General features: G+C 34.8%; 1 protein-coding gene across 1 annotated transcript; it reads left to right on the plus strand.

The window, feature by feature from the left end:
- The first annotated feature begins 724 nt into the window (after positions 1 to 724).
- LOC149529240 (putative disease resistance protein RGA3) lies at positions 725 to 3454 on the plus strand. Its single transcript, XM_089808125.1, has one exon. It carries the CDS (start codon positions 725 to 727, stop codon positions 3452 to 3454), a length of 2730 nt encoding a protein of 909 aa, XP_089664251.1.
- The last annotated feature ends 14884 nt before the right edge of the window (positions 3455 to 18338 follow it).

Raw genomic sequence — 18338 nt, forward strand, 5'->3', positions numbered from 1 at the left:
GCACCATATGTAAACCCAAAAACAATAGAATAGTGTCGTGGACTATAAAACCCACTTACTTTTTTTTTCTTACAGGTTTTGCATAGGCCACTTATTATTCTTTCTACTATAGACATTTAGACAGCATGGCTTACATGCTGGAAGAATCTAAGGTTTCGGGGTTTCCCCTAATAATTTCAAAATAGAGGTCAACACGAAAGAGGGGAGAAAGTGAAAAGAAGCGTAAAATGGAACCCGGACAGATGAGCACATCTAGAATGATGAAGTTTCAGCATTTAAATAATGTTTCCTTTCTATATCATCGCATGGGAGGAGTGTGACAGGAAAATAAAGATTACAATTCCAGATCAACGGATACAATCGAAAAAATAAAATGAAAGCATCAGCCAGGCTTATCCAGACGCAAGCAATTCAACATAATGTCTCTAACAAGGGCCCTCCGTTGTTTGAGATCTTCCACCCTCTTCCTCCAATGAAGACTGGGCATCATTCCAAATCAAGGGAATCCGCTCTTAATGAAAGATGATTATTGCATTATTGATGTAAACTCCATTCCCACTTAAAATGTTACCAAGAAAACCGTAACATTATATTGGCGAGAAGTCTCATTTTCTTATAAATTTAGAGATTTGTAAGTCTTTATACTCGCACTCAACCAAATCTGAACTGTATTTGTTATTCAATTCTATTCTCTTTCAAGTCCAAAACCTGAAAAAAATCAAAGATGGCTGAAGGACTTGCTCTCGCATTTGCCAACGGCGTGCTTGGAAAGCTTGGCGAGATTGTGGCTCAGCAAGTATTGAATGAGGCGTCGCTGGTGATCTACTTCAGAGATGACTTCCATTGGTTGCAGACGAAGCTCATTGACATTTCTGGTTATCTGCAAGCTGCTGAAGACCAAACCGCGCACAGTGCTTCTGTCAAGCGATGGCTATCAGAAGTGAGCGACATTGCTCTTGATGCAGAAGATGTTGTTGATGAGTGCGATGTCGACCATTTGTATAGGAAGCCCAGACAATATTCCTGTGTTTACAATTGCAGTCAATTGGGATTTCGATATAAGATGGGGAAGAGGATCAAAGATCTGAAAGGGAGGTTGAGCTCTGCTATGCAAAAGGCAGGGGAGCTCAATCTTGTTCGTCAGATGTTGAATTCAAGACACCCATCAATCAGTACTTCGGAAAGAGGAGCAGAGTTGAAGAGAGGAAGTATATTAGAGACCGACTCACGAATTGTGGCTATGGAGGACAAGGTGGAGGAAATAGAGGGATTATTAGAACAATATGCTGTTATTGTCATTGTGGGTATGGGCGGCCAGGGGAAGACTTTGCTTCTGCAGAATGTCTATGACAGAATCAAACAAAGGTATGAGTGTTCTGCCTGGATCTCTGTATCAAAAACTTGTTCTCTTAGAACATTGCTAGGTGACATAGCCAAGCAGATTAAGTTGCAAATAGAGGGTGGCATAAGTGATGTGCTGGTAGCTCAGTTGATACATGGGTATTTAGAGGATAAGAAATGTTTGATTGTTCTCGATGACGTGTGGAGGCGGAGTGTACAAGGCAACTTGATACAGAGGCTTGGCCTTCCCACTGGCACTAACGACCAATGTAAAGTTGTGGCTACTACTAGAGATAAAGTTGTAGCTGAACACATGAGAGCTCACTATGTCTATGAGATGCAACTTCTCTCGGAGGAAGACAGTTGGAATCTGTTTTGCCTCTTTGCCTTTCCTTGTATTGAGGGAAATAGGCCGCCCGAGCACCTGAAGAGTTTGGCTCGTCAAATTGTCAAGAAATGCGGCATGCTGCCATTGACTGTCAAAACAGTTGCGGCATCCATGGCAGGAAGATCTCTGGGCTTAGAAGACTGGAAGACAAAACTGGGGAAATTGAAAGATGTTGATGTAGGGGAAGAGGGCTCTACGATGCAGATCTTGAAGCTGAGTTACGACTCTCTTCCTTCCTCTCTTAAATCTTGTTTTGCTTACTTTTCTTTCTTTCCAGAGGATACACAGATCTATTTTTCTAGGATTAAGAAAACGGAATGGATACATCAAGACTATTTGATATATTTGTGGATGGCGGAAGGTTTTATCCCGCAAGGACGGTGGAACGTTGGGTTGAATTACCTACACCAACTTGTAGATCTACGTTTGCTGGAAGTAAACACAGCTCTTTCCTGTTACACTGTGCACGACTTGTTGCATGATCTGGCTATTAACATAAGTAGAGAACATAAGTGTGAATTTCATCTTCCCTTACAAGAAACAACCTACCGCCGGTTACTGTTGGGTAAGAAAGGTATAGCCAATGATGCAATTTCAGCTGGACGTGTTCATTGCCAGGGACTGCTTCGCACTCTTTCACTCTCTCAGAATCAAGAAATTACGGGCATTCCAGAACACTTGTTTGATCATTTGAAAGTGCTCCGTATTCTCGACTTGAGCAGCTCTGCCATCTCCATGCTACCAGAATGTGTTGGCAAATTGAAGCTTCTGAAGGTTTTGAATCTATCTCAAACAGAGATTACGGAGGTGCCGGATTGTGTTAGAAAACTGAAGAGTCTTGAATATCTTGATGTGTCTGGATGCAAGGGCATACAACGTCTACCTGACTGGATAGGCGAGGTTCAATCTCTTTCCCATCTCGATACAAGTGGCTGCTCAACAGAAGTTGATAGTCATATGCCCAAGGAGATATCAAAGCTCTCCAATCTGAGGACTCTGAGATCAGATCCCTTCCCACTGAGTAGTGAAGAGAATGAAATCTTAGATGTTCAAAGCGTCGGTCGTTTGACCAATCTTGAGGAAATCAGCTTTCTACTTGCAGACGGCGGTGTGTTGACAAGTTTAGAAGATGGTGCCCTTCAGCATCTGGTGAAAATGAGAATTCTTATGGTAGGAAATGTCATTCCTGCAAGGGAGGTCGATGTAGAAGAATGCAATCTTCCGGCATTCCCAGAGAATATGAGTGTATTCACAGATCTTCAACAACTTGGACTGCACCGTTTCTCCGTACCAAGTTGGATATGTGGTATGGTCAATCTCACAGAACTTTCATTGTCTCGGTGCAGCGGTTATCCATCGCTTCAAAAGATTGCCAACTTACGATCACTGGTGCTGGTTGAGGATTCGAGATACAAAGAATTGCCAGAGAAGTTTGGAGAGGGTGGAGGATTTCCTAAATTGGTCAGGCTGTCTCTTTGTAAATTTTCTCTTTTGGAGGAGTTGCCGGCGTTGGAGGAAGGAGCGATGCAATGCCTTGAATCGTTAGAGATAAGTAATTGTCCGCGGGTGAAAAAAGTTCCAGAGGGATTGGAGCGGTTGAGGAGACTAAAGAAGATAAGGGTTGATGAGCCAAGCGATGAATGGAAGGAGAGGTTAAAGGAAGGAGGGGATGACTGGAAAACACTCAAATCTCGAAATCCCAACATTCAGATAGAGGTATGGTAGCCGCAGTTCATTGATTCAGTTCCAGATGCAGCCTAATTTGTGTGAGAATTTCTCTACAGATATTTTATTTCTGAAGTTATAACTAACCATTTAGATGTAGACTTCGGTTATTTATTTTTAGACCGAGTGTTCCCATATATACTTGTTTATATGGTAAAAAGGGCCTACGCTGTTCATGGAATAGTCAATGCTATTACAAAAGTGATCTACTTAAAATTTTAATTTAAATACGCTAAACTGTGTTATTAATTTATTTAAAAATATTCTAATCTTTTATTGATAAATTAACATTATAATTAGGCTTTCAAAGTTTTTAAAATAAGAAATTATAATTATAACTAGCCTCTTTTTTAATAAACTTAAAGTATAATTGAATGAAATAAAATAAATAATTATACATTTTTACAAATATTGTAAATAAAAGTATTTAATTTTAAAACATTAGTATGGGGTATACATAATATATAATTATTAAATAAAAAAATTAATGGCAACAAACAATTAAGAGAAAAAATGTACATAACTATAATATGTATTGTCCAATATGTACTTGGAATAAGAAAAACAAGTTAGGATTGAACTAAATATTTGCAAACCTATTCACCTAGTGAACTCAAGCATGATAAATCACAAGTGATGCATTTCCTTCCTCTATTAATTATTTCTGGTGCTTCAACTGGGGGGGGGGGGGGGGGGTAATATTTGTAGTTGGTTGATACAAACTAAAGTTGTTTCAAATACATTGGGAAGTACACTCAAATATATGATTGGAACTAAAACCAAAATTAGTGAAGGATGTCATAGACTTTAAGTGGGAGAAATGCTCTAAGGGCATTTAGAAATGAAATTGACTAAGATGTGGAAATGTTATAAATTTTATGTTTGGATTTTCTAGATCCAACCATGCAAATGTCATATAAATGCTCAAATAGATGTATTGGATCACAAGGAATATTTTAATGATCTAAATGTGAAAATTTAAAGAATCCAAATCAAGCATTTAACTATGAAAGATCAGGATATACATAAGAGCATTTTTTTTGTCTTGGTAAGTGGGACTTGGACCAATGTGGCTCTTTGATTTTGGACAATCATGGCATAATTTTGGGTCATTGTTTCTATGCATCTTTTCAGTAAGCCACTTATGACTTGTGGTTTGAAATATTATTATTGTTATTTGAGGATGAAATATTACATGATTTGTATAAGTAAACTACAAGTGTCCTTGTGCTATATAAATTTATTACTTGGTTGTTTTAAAAGCACAATTATATTTTTCTTCAATGTTGAGTTTTTAGTCCTTGGCACAAGGGAGGAGACTAAAGTTTTCAACCTTTTCTTAAGTATTAGCTTATTGATTGGAGAATGTGCCTTTTTAGATTATAACATTTTAGGCTATAGTTTGTAAGATATAATGAAATGATTTGATATCAAAAATGAAAATTATTTTTTTCACATTGGCTTTTCTTATTTTTACCAGTGGTCTTTTTTTTTTGTTGTACAAATATTATGTGAAATATTTGAACATGGAAACTTTCAATTTTTCAAGAATGCTACATGTCTATTGTTGAAATTTTCTAAATACACAAAAGATGGAGAGAGAAAAACTTGTTCAATAGATATTCTTTGCATGTAATGAGTGTTGGAAATATAAAGAGTAACTGAGAGAGGAGGGGTGAATCAGTTACTACAAAAATAAATCCCAAATCCCTTAGATGTCAATACAAATCAAAACATAAACTTTGATTAAACTATATTCTACTATTACTTGACAAACACACAGACACTTGGTAAACATTAGCAAATACTACAACTCAACAAGCACTGAGAATCAGCTGTAACTTAGCAATAATTGAATATACTGATCTCAATGTGATTAACCTTAAACTTAACTTAGCTGCATATGCATAAAAGAAATAACATGAACACAAGTGACACCAAGATTTAACATAGAAACTCAATTTGGGAAAAACCACCAATTGCAACTAGCTTTTGTTTTCACTCTTCTGAAGTGAGCAGGCTATTAGGAGCCAACTTTGTTAAAGGTTACAAAAATACTGTTAGGTGTGACCCTATTAGAGGATTTAATCACCCTCTTAGGAGTGGTCTTGTTAGAGGTCTTCAAGACACTTCAAATAGAAATGCCACCTTGTTCGAGGATTTACAAATAGTTGTTAAGCCAAATCAGTTAAGAGATTTAGATCATTGCTACAATGGTTAGAAAGTAACAATGAGATGACCTAATTTCAGATGCAACTAAATTTTTGATTATAGATGTCAATTCTAGCTTTAATACTTGATCCTTACTGATCAAATGTATCTTTGCAGCTCCATAAGGATATTCTACTTATCCTTCAAATTTTCTTCCTGTTCGCATCTTTAAATCTTCTATTACTTGCACACTTTCATTCCTTATCTTGACCTTATATTTACATCTTACACATTGTTAAGTCATCTTGAATACAACTTAGAATACTTAATATTCATCTCATCAGTCAACTAGAACCAACAAACAGTTCAATTGAACTCAATATGCCAAAACAAGAAAATCCTTCGCTAGTCAACCCTTCTTGGTACACACTAACCAAAATAGATTTTTCTTCGTTAACCAAGTGAGCTCGATTAACATTGGTTCTCATGCCAACTTGCTTTGTCTCTCGAGTAAACTCGATAGACACTACCTTTTGGGAATTCTCTTTGGTAACCAAGTGAGCTCGCTTAACACTCGTTATCTTCCAACTTTCCTTTGTCTCTCTAGTGAAATCCGTAGACACTAACTTCTAAACTTGGCATACACAGGAATGCTTGACAAACATAGGGAATTGTCTTCATTGCCTAAGTGAGCTTGGCAGATTTTATCTGGTGAATGTATGATATTTTGTGTAACATCAAGACAATATAAATTGATCAATTATTTTTAATAATCTCTCTCTTTGGCATTGATGACAACACAAAATATCATAATACAGTGAAATTTTAGAGCAAGAATAAAGTAAGGAATATATCCTTAGTTTTATTATGATTCTCATCCATGAGGACTCCCTCTATTAGTGTGAACACCCAATGTCTTCAGTTTTCTGCCTCTATTAGCAAAACTTTGTCTTCAACATCTTCTTCTGATAGTAAACTCTCCCTTTATGATATCAAACCAAGTTCATCTCCTTTCTTTAAACAAAATTTCTATGAAATGCATACTCTTCCTCTTGATAAAAATTTTTGTTATATGATAGAAAACTCTCCCTCTTTGACATCTCATGCCAAAGATAATATTCAAAGAATATCAGTGTACCTTATGTATTGATTCATATGCAATGTGCCCTTTTCAATATTGCATCAACTAACTGATATTCAACATGCTCTGGTTGATGCATCACTAAACTTCATCTTGTGAGCTTCAAATAGGGGGATGACCCCTAACTTACCTCTTAGATACAAAAATGCATCCTTAGGTAATGACTTAGAGAATATGTCTACAATTTGTTCTTTAGTATTCATATATTCCAATCTTACCTCTTTATCTTATACCAATTTTCTCAAAAAGTGATATTTTATAGCAATGTTTTTGGTTTTGGTATGCATCACTAGATTCTTTGACATGTTGATTGCACTGGTGTTATCATAGAAGATAACCACTGAATCCTTGATTTCTATTTTCATACTTGCCAACAGTTGCATGAACCAAACAACATCAGGACAAGTAACTACTACTGCCACATATTTTGCCTTTGTTGTAGACTGAGAAATACAATTCTGCTTCTTGCTTGTCCAAGACACTAGTCTTTTACCAAGAAAGAATACCACACCATTGGTGCTCTTTTTGTCATCAATGCTTCCTACCCAATCAACATCAGTGAATGCTTGTAACTCTAGGTTGCATCCTTTCATGTATCATAATCCATAATCTTTAGTACCTTTCAGATACCTCATAATTCTCTTGATTGCCACCATATGATTTTCTTTAGGATTTGTTGAGAATCTTTCCATCATACCAACTGTTAATGCAATATCAGGCCTTCTGTGCACCACATATTGTAATTTTCCAATCATTGATGTAATGTCCCGCCTGGAGATCCTTGGAAACAAGGATGAAATACAAGAAAGAATATATTTTTTTCTTTAACCAAGTGTAAGTGCACATGATAACAACTTACACAGATCAATAAGATCGCAATGAAAGACGACAAACAACCTCACACCAAAGGATCTCCAAACGCCACTACCAAACAAAACATATGAGATCAATCAAGTTAAAGACAAAAGTTGACTCTTGAAAAGGATGGGCTAAGTCTAAAATCCTGAAGCCCTGAAATTTCCTAGAATCTTTATCTTAGCTCGTAGAGGTCTGGAACCCATCTCAAATGAATCATCGCATATATTAAAATATATCTTAAGTATAAGAAAACTTAAATGATATATTTAAAACCCCTTAGGAATTTTTTTTTGAACTAGGAAGATAACAAACCCAAAAGGGTATCCAAAACCAACTTCCAAACTTTTTTCTGACAAGCCTAAATAGCCCCTATTTTTTCCCGCGAAAATACATTTTAAACCCCTTAGGAAATCTATTTTGAACTAGGAAGATAAAAAACCCAAAAGGGTATCCAAAACCAACTTCCAAACTTTTTCCCAACAAGCTTAAATAGCCCCTATTTTTTCGTGCAAAAATACAAGACTGTAGAATTTTGCATGAAGAAGTTCCTTCTCATGCGAAGAAGTGCACAGACTCGTGCAAAGAAGTGCCAGCTCATGCGAAGACTTACATTTCTTTGAGCGAAGACTTCCATCCTCACGTGAAGACTTGCATCCTCTCGCGAAAAAGTGCAATCTCGTGCGAGAACACAAATCAACACACACACACAAAAAAAACAATAAAAGGCTAAGGAAACTACGAAACAAAGTTCCTTCACAACAGGGAGTACCAGATCCACATTTCAAGGCAAGAACACTCAAATCAAAGCTAACAGACAAAAAACTAGAAGCAAAGTCTAACCATCTAATCAATAGCAAAGGGAAGAATGAACAAGGAACATTGTAGTAATCTGAAAACAACCACATCATGTTTAAGCATAAATAAGATAGCAATAAACGAAAAAACCAAACTAGGTACGCGGTTCCTCCCAACTGTCAATGGCATCATAAGACCATCATGGGCCCTAGCCATCCCCCGCGCCTAACATTGCAAGCCATTGATCAGATCATTGGTGCTATCGTGATAGGGATGCCACTACTAAACATGCTACAATACAACAAAGAAAATCTAACATGCTAGTAGTAAGCATAAGATAAATATGCAAGCAGATAACATCACCTACCACATGCTAAAAATCATAATAAGGAATGCATTAAATCTACATCAATTAAACATGATAAACAACATTCCAATGAAAGCATAAGTCACAAGAAATCATACTCTTTAAACCAAAGTACCAAGTGACACATCCAACAACGGTTGCACTAGGATACAAGACCGTCTCTGTACGCTAGTCCCTAGCAGTGGTAAAGGTAGCTACACCTCCCAATCACATGGCACTTGTAGGTCCACACCCACCGTGTTGATGGAGATAATGATCCAACCACACAGACATGCGAAACGAACATCCATGGCTAACACTCACGCCAGACAATATGATGACTGAATCTAAGACATCAACAATGCATAACTATAGGTCCTAGTTAGACATCTCAATGGGCTACTATGTAGGGAATAACATCATGGAGAGTCGCTTGGCATCAAAAGCCCAAGCTAGGACTTTTGTAGATTCAACATCCCTCAACGGAAATGCTCTAGTACCCCAATCATTTTATTATCTTAAGATTATTACAACCCAATATTTTATTTAATTATTACTTAATTAAAGCTTCCTTTGCCAACCCTCGGGGCACAATGATCACCAGGCTGCGAGGTAGAAGCCCCCTCCATATGCTACCCTACCCTACCCATGCTCATCCAACGATGAGTGCCCTTAGGCATGCAAATTCCCAACCCATCCCAAATGATCACAACTTTCAGAAGTACCATGGAAGATTGAGCCCCGCAGGTCACCTAAAAAATGTACTCGTGTGTGGTGCACCACCATCACGAAGATCATACCAAAGGACTGGATGAGAACACAAAGAAAAAAATCCCTCAATCAAAACATAATCAAGAGGATGGGTGCATCACGCATCCCAATGCAAAAAAAAATGCAAAAGTGGTCTGACTGTTATCCAAATGGATCATCTAGGTCCATGAACCACAATGTGCTGAAAAACTCGAGAAAATAGGGTGACATGCAAAATGAGGTAAAAACCTCAAATTTTGGAAAAGTTTGAAAATTAAAACCCATTTGGCCTTTGGGTGCAAAAACCCTAAAAATCTAAAAATAAAAAAAATCGGACATCGTATGCAAAAATGGCCAGCATAACAGCTCAAAATCTCAAACCCCCATCCCAAAAATAGGGAAAATGTTCATACTCGACCAACTAGGCAGAACTAGCAAACAGAAACAGAGGGGAACACTAGTTCTCAACCTCCTAACATATTGCTACAAGAAATGAAAGCAGAAACAGATCAAAAATAGTAAAATGGGAAGGCCCTACCTGATAGCAAAAGGGGCCGAAACTGAAACCCGTAGAATAAAATAAATAATCCGTCGAAACTACTGAAACTGACGGCAAAGCAAGAACTCCTCGAGCTAAATCCAACAAACCAACCTCACAAAGATCCCACGTTCACAGCTCCCACAACGAACAAAACAATAATCCTTCAGAAGAGGATTTCCAAATTTTCTCTCCAAATACAATTTCCAAAATGTGAGAAGTGATTAATGAAATCACTTTTCCAATATTTATTCATTTTGAGTGAATAGTTGATTATCAAAAATAGCTAGCTGGAGTAGTTAAACTCTGAATCGACCCAAACAAAAATAGGTTATTATCCGTAATGGAAATTCACCTAAGGCAAAGTTGTCAAAAATTAAATCCAAAAAGATTAAAGACCCAAAAACTCAAAATCACAGAAAATCATTTAACACTTTCACGACAAATGTGAACTTCTAAATGCATAGACATGTTCACTAGTCTAATCACATAATGCAGATGAGTTTGGATTTACTAATCATCGAAAGGTTTTAATTAGAACAATTAAATAAGGATACGTCGACCATATAGGGATGATATTGGTAATTATGAACACCTGAATCACTAACTCCATAGGTCACTGCCAGGGATATAATTCTTGCACACTAAAACACATGATCACGTGCAATTGCATATAATATAATAGCCGAAGTAATTTAAACATTAATTAACTAATTAATCCATTTACATCACTCACGTTTGTAGAAAGCGTAAAGAACATAAAATGAAGTAAATACCCATAGCATAAAATCCATCTCATAACATAATCAACAAATATGTCCAATACATCATATAACCAGATATCATTATAGATCTACTATCCTCTCAAAATAGCATCAACATGCAAATATGATAAACTAAATAGTATAGAAGGAAAGCATCTATGGTACTAAATCAAAGTATAACATTTGACCCTCGGGTCAACATAAGGTACAAAATAAGATTATCAAGTATCTCTCGAATCAAATAGACAAGGTATAGATTGCAAAAATGAGAGGCACTACAATTGATCTGTATGTGGTTTGATTTACCTCTTTTGAATTATCATTTTTGGAAAGCTTATGTCTAGTAGACATAGGTGTTCCAAGTGGTTTTGAATCCTCTATCCCAAATTTCTTTATATCTCCTTGATATATTTAGATTGAGTAATGTAGATACCTTCTTTCTTTTGTTGGATCTACAATCCAAAAATAATTTTATCTTTCCAAACATGGACATCTCAAGTTCTGTATCATCTCTTCAAAAAATTATTTGCACAAGTCATCATTTCCAATAAATAATGTGTCATCCACAAAGATTTCTTCAAATACAATCTTCTTTTTTAGTCCTTCTTTGATATATAGGTTGTTGTTATCATTTTTTCTTTGAAAACCAATCTTTATCAAGTAGTTATGAAGTCTTTCATACCATGCTCTAGGAGTTTGCTAAAGACCATACAATGATTTATGCAATTTACAAACCATATCCTTTTTGCTAGGATCGATAAAACCTTCTGGTTGTTCTATGTAAACTTCTTTTTCAAGAATTTCATTCAAGAATGTAGATTTTAAATCCATATAATAAACTTTGAAACCTTTATGTGTTGCATATGCTAGTAAAGTCCTAACACCTTCTAATCTTGTAACAAGAGAAAAAGTTTCACCGTAGTCAATAACTTCTTCTTGAGAATAACCTTTGCATACTAACCTTGATTTTTTTCTGGAAACTTCGCAATCTTCATTCAACTTATTTCTAAAAACCCACTTAGTGTTGAAATTACATTTCTATCCTTGGGTGTAGGAACAAGAGTCCAAGTCTTATTCCTCTTTATCTACTCTATTTCTTTATTCATAGCTTCAATCCAACTTTCATTATGCAAAGAATTTTTTACTAATCTAGGTTCAAATTCAGTAAGAAAACATGTACCTTTCAATTTGTTTCTTATCATTGTTCCATCTAACTTGTCTCCAATGATTTGATTAGGTGCATGGTACCTTCTAACATATCTTTCTAACATAGGCACTATGGATTTAGAATTTGTTCCACTAACCTCACTATGATCTTTTCTATCAAGCTCGGGTCCCACTATCTATGACTTGGGTCCATTAGACCCTATTTCCTCTAGCAATAGCTTGGTAGCTTTTGACTATGATCAAGTCCTTCAAATTGTGACCCATTTTGCATTGGTTGTAACTCAGTAGCGTTTGGAGAGTTTGGGGACTAGAAGGTGAAGTTTGTTGACTTACAATTTGATTTGGGAATGTATCAGGTTCATAGTACACAAATCTTTTTTAATCCTTAGGTTCTTTGTTACTTTCTTCTTCACTCTTTTCTGTAAACTCATCAACTCTCACATGTTCACTTTCTATGATTTTATGAGTATTTAGATTCAAACACTTGTATGCTTTACTTCTACAGGAGTGTCCTAGGAATATTCCTTCATCACTATTGACATCAAATTTACCTTTCATAGATTCCTTCAAGATATAATGTTTTCTACCAAATACTTCCAAGTAACTTAAAGTAGGTTTGTAGCCATACCATTGTTCATTAGGAGTTTGAGTTGAGTCTTTCTTTAGCTGTACTCAGTTGAAGGTATGCACTACAGTACTGATTGCTTCCTTTCAATATTTGATTGTAAAATTCTTTTCTATCATCAAGGTTCTTGCACAATCCATGATAGATCCATTCCTTCTTTCAGCTATACCATTTTGATGTGGTGTACCAAGGGTTGATACTTGTCTCTTAATTCATCTTTCAATTCAGAATTCATTCAACTCATTGTAAATGAATTCACCACCTCTATTTGATCTCAAACACTTCAGCTTCTTTCCAGTTTCTCTTTCTACTCTTGCCAGATACCACTTAAATTTTTGAAAGGCTTCATATTTTTCTTTTAGATACATTACAATCATCATTCTAGAATAATCATCAACAAAAAGAATAAAATACTTATTTTCACTGTAACTCTCTATTCCAATAGGTCCATGTAAGTCTATATGAACTAGCTCCAGGACTTCTTCAAAATGATAGTCCTTACTTTTGAAACTTGTCTTTCCCATTTTACCAATTTGAAAATTTTTGTATAGACCCATATCAGGTTTCCTCAAACTAGGAATACCTCTTACTCTTTTCTTCTTGCTTATCTTGACCAGATTGTCAAAGTTCACATGACACAACCTTTTATGCCATAACTAGTTTTATTCTACTTGAGCAACAGAACTTGAACTTTCACTGAGATCTAGGTAGAATAGGTTATCAAGTTATTCTTTTTGCTAGAACCAACCAGATTTCCTTTTCCATCTAGTAGTTTGGCCTTCTCATTCATGAATTCTACCTTGAACCCAATGTTATTCAACTATGCCACACTTAATAGATTATGCTTTAATCCTTCAACCTAATAAGAATTATCACATCTCAGTTCATTGGTTAGTGAGATACAACCTTTTCCTTCTATGCAACAAGGTTTATTATTTCCAAATCTAACACTTCTACCATCATAATGTTCCATATGTTAAAAATTTGATTTGTCACGAGTCATATGATGAGAGAAGCCATTATCAATAATCCATGTATCATTCTTACTAACATGATAAATAAGTGCTATTTTATTTGACCCATCATTTGATTCATCTTTTACAACTATATATCATTTTATCATCTTCACTACTATCTAAATCTTTAGTCGTAAAACAAGATTTCTTACCTTTGTCCTTGTAGTCCTTGTAACTCTTGAATTCCTTCTTTCCTTTTTAATTTATTGCTTTTCTTTTCATCTTTTCCTTCTTTGTTGGGATATCTTGCAGTGATGTGGCCAACTTCTTCACATGAAAAATAGGTAGAGGAATCTTACCTTTTTACTTTCCTATGCCTTTGAAATATTTCATTGCAAATAGGGCTTCAACAACTTCAAGATCACTTTTTGAACTTTCTTTCTCTTCTTCACTTTCTGATTGTTTGCCTTTTGATTTTTCACCTTTTTTCTTGAGTGAAAGCTTGGCTTCAAATGCAGACTCAATACCTTTAGAACTTGGGACATAGTTATCATAGTTATCCAACTCAAAAGTTGTCAATCTTCCCACTAAAACATCCATATTTATCTTATTATTTGGATCACATATCATCTCTTCAATAGGAGACACTCTAATTTCATAGATAGGAAGAAGGGTTCTAAGTACCTTGCTTACAATTATTTTTTCATCAATGTCTACTCCAAATGCTTTGATTTCACTTACACTTGCTTTAATTTGCTCAATATATTTTACAATGTTTTCATCCTCTCTCATCTTCATTTGATCAAACTAGCTTCTAAGATTTTCTTCTTTGGCTCTCCTTATATTTACACCACCTCCATAGATGTCTTTTAGTTTGGTTCACATTTTCATGAGCAGTAGTGCAATCTTTGACCTCATCAAATTCATCATAATTAAGAGCTGATGCAATAACAATCATCATGATGTTATGATTTTTATTTTTAGTAATATATTCCATATTCAATGTTCTAGTAGGAGCTTTGTAAGATTTTTCCAAGTTTTTCAAGCCTGAATCACTAATGGTTTCCAAGTGCAACTTCATAAGTTCCTACATGCTTCAAAGTTGTCTTTTTTCAACTTGGGAATCTCTCTTTTGCAAGACATCATGAACTTTAACTTAGGTCCTTGAAACCTTCTTTGCAATCACCAAAAGCTCTGATACCAATTGTTGGAAATATAAGAGGAGTAAATGAGAGGAGAGGGGTGAATTAGTTACTACAAAAATAAATCTCAGATTCCTTCGATGTCAATACAAATCAAAACCTAAACTTTTATTAAACTGTATTTTGTTGTTACTGTGTAAAAGTACAAAGCTATGTCACCTTTCAGGCTAACATATCCAAACAACTAAATTTAAGTATTTCTATCTAAAAATTAATTTTGTTCAAACACATGATCTAGATAAATTCATTCTAGCTAAGTTATATATATGGTCTGCACTTTTCCAATTGGAAATGTCTATTAAATACATGTTTTATACTAGTTTATATATCCAATTACTAAAGAAATAAAATTATTTCAGAAAAGTAGTGTTTCAATAACTCTTACCATTTTATAGAGATCAAAGTCAAGAATATTCTCATGTAGAGTTTATAGTATTTTAATTAGATATAGTATACTATAATTAAATTTTTTTACAAACACATATTTTAATACTTGAAAAGATGTCAAGTTTAAGAAAGAAAAAAATATTAAATCATATAAAAAAAGATTAAAAATTATATAACGTTTTAGAGGAGATAGTCCTCTTCTAGAAAGTATATTTTTTCTCTAGGTCAGAATAGATTTGTTTTGAAAAATGTGGTTGGAGATGAAAACTATTGATTTCAAGTGAGTTGATATTTGAATCATTATAAAAGAAAAAATATAAATCTAAAGCTAATTTTTATTTTTGATTGTTCTAGCTATATATGTTATCTATAACATAGTCTGAGATCAAAGGGAAATAAATTTATTTCCATATAGTCTTGTGGTGGGAACTAGACCTCTATTTTTCAACATTATTCAACAACTAAAAAATTATCTATAAAAATTAGGAACATATATCAATTATTATTCCAAATAATTATTGAAAATTATAATCCTAAACTTCATCCATTTCTACACATTTCATTAGTTTACTTCATTTCCAAATTCAAAATAATAAATACTAATTTTATATCATTGAAGGTGAACATTTATACTTTTGTTAGCTTTTTCCTTTACAAAAGGGTGACATAGGTTTGTGCCTTTACCCTAATCAGCAAACACATGGGCACTCGGTTAACACTCATAAATACTGCAATTGCAACTCAACAAACTCTAATACTCAACTATAACTTAGCAATAACTAAATATACTCATCTCAATGTGATTAACTATGATTAACCTTAAAATTAGCTTAGTTTCAAACACATAAAGAAATAGCATGAACACAAGTGACACCAAGAATTAACGTGGAAACCCAATTTGGGAAAACCACCAATTGCAACTAGTTACTATTTTCACTGTTCTGAAGTGAGCCCTCTTAGGATCCAAACCTGTTAGAGCTTACAAAACACACTGTTAGGTGTGACCCTATTAGAGGATTTAATCATGTTGATCTCAGATTGGTTTTGACACTTGAGTGTCAACACACTTAAGTTATTAACTTAGTTCATGCTAAACAAGTAACATATGCTGAGCAAACCATAGACCATGCTGACTCATAATGAGTGCCAAGCCACTCATATGTTGAGTCACTCACGTGCCGAGTAGATAGTATATGTCAAGTGACACAACAACCGAGTAAACATTGGATGCTAAGAAATGCAGGTGTTGAGTCATAGAAGAAAGATTAATGCATGTCGAGCATCAAAGACTTCAGATGCTGAGTAACACAGTCTTGACATATTTTTTTGTAATGGCACAAACAATAGATGTAAACCATTTTAAAGCCAACTTAAGATTGAATTTTGATATTTTTTAGATAAGGATGAATCTCTAGTTGGGTTCCCTATGCAATTACATGTAGCCAATCAAAAAATGGGAAGGATTAAATGGAAAAATGGATGAATCTTAGCCATAGATTCATACCTAACACTAAGTCACTAAGTCTTCTTAAGGAGGACAAAACCATAAACTCTCTATGAGTGAGTGTATAAGTAATTAAAGGAGAAAAGAGAGAATTTTGCATGCACAAATAGAGCATTCATGGTGGCTTAGAAGTTATAAAGTGAGATTGAATTGTAAAATCAGTTAGAGCAGAACATAAGATGGAGAAGAGTATACAACATAGAGACATTTGATCAAGAAGGATCAAGAAGAGAAGTGTTTAAAGGTGATCCGTTATCAGGCAAGCAAGTACTAATTGTAGGATCAAAGCTAAGGCATTCTAATAGGTGATTTTTGTTGAGAATGGATTAAAGAAGTTAATCAAAGAGGGAGATTGTTAAGAAAGATTGTTGAAGAAGAGTATGTGTTTCAATCATTATTTTGTCAGTGATGTCAAAATTTTTATTTTCTTGTAAGACAATTGCTTATAAGATTCAAGTACTATCAACTTAGTTGATTGATGAAGAGGATTTGATCAATAAGACATAACAATAGCACCTAGAGGGAAGGTTGAGTTATGATTATGTAATACAGTATAAGGATTAGTTAAGACAGTGATGACATGATGTATTGATAATCTACTTAAGGTTACAAAAGTTGGTTACACTTGGGAAATTTTTAGAAGAACAAGTTACACAAAGTTTGTCTACCAAGCTTGACTGAGTCGATAGTAGGTACCGAGAAAAGTCAGTGCAAATCGAGCAAAAAATTAGTTAGAGCCAAGTAAAAAAAAATTCTAGTGGATGCTGAGCAAGATAGTTGATGCCAAGAAAAGTTTAGTTGATGTTGAGCATCAATAAGCTTTAGTTGATGCCGAGTGATTTCATAGTTAATTTCAAGCAACGCAGTATGTGCCAAGCATCAAAAGGTTGATAATGCCGAGCTACTGCATTATTTAAAAGATAAAAAATTTGCTAAATCTGAGCCGACAAGTTTTTTTTCTTAAATTTTGTGAACCAAGAGGAAGATAAGGTTGATGAGCTGGTGCACAAAATTTAATGTAAACCATTTTTAGGTGAATTCAAATGGATTATAGAAGAAGAATTTTCTAGAAGAGATATGAGATATGGAGTAGATACATTTTATCCTATCTAATCCATCCAAACCCTAAATTTTGATGATGGAAAATGAGTAGGAAAAATATCTTAATTTCCTATTTATAGGAATGTTTGGTCATGAAGCAAAGATGTCATGTGCAAGAACCTAAGGAAGAGAAGGAGTCAAGGGTTTTGCTTCATCAAGTGACCTAGGAGAAGAGTTTGTAATGGCATGTTAAGCAAGAAGGCTTAAGGAGATTAATGCTTGAAGGGTGAACAAGCTATTAGAGCTACAAAGTATGAAAACCAAGCATAATTGAGGATTGAATAGAGATCTATAATCTACAAGAGAAGTTGTAAGTTGTATTAGATTAAATCTCTACTATTACTCTCTAACAATTGTATTAGTCTAGGGTAAATCTTTGGATTAAGGTTGACCTAATAGTCATTTGTAAATTCTTTAACTGGGTGGCATTCCAAGTGAATAGCCTAAATCCCTCTAACAAGGCTCACATCTAATAGGGTGATTGAAATCTCTTAACCAGGTCAATTTAATAGTGTGTGTTGTAACCTTTGACATGGTTGGCCTTCCATAGGGCATCACTTTAGAAGAGTGAAAAGGAGTAGCATATTACTAGTGGTTTT

Source organism: Cupressus sempervirens, chromosome 11 (assembly GCF_028749045.1).
Source record: "Cupressus sempervirens isolate cs-2001-9-10 chromosome 11, ASM2874904v1, whole genome shotgun sequence".
NCBI classification, from domain to species: Eukaryota; Viridiplantae; Streptophyta; class Pinopsida; order Cupressales; family Cupressaceae; genus Cupressus; species Cupressus sempervirens.

Coding starts and splice junctions, on each gene's coding strand:
- LOC149529240 (XM_089808125.1), top strand. CDS start 725: ATGGCTGAAGGACTTGCTCTCGCATTTGCCAACGGCGTGCTTGGAAAG.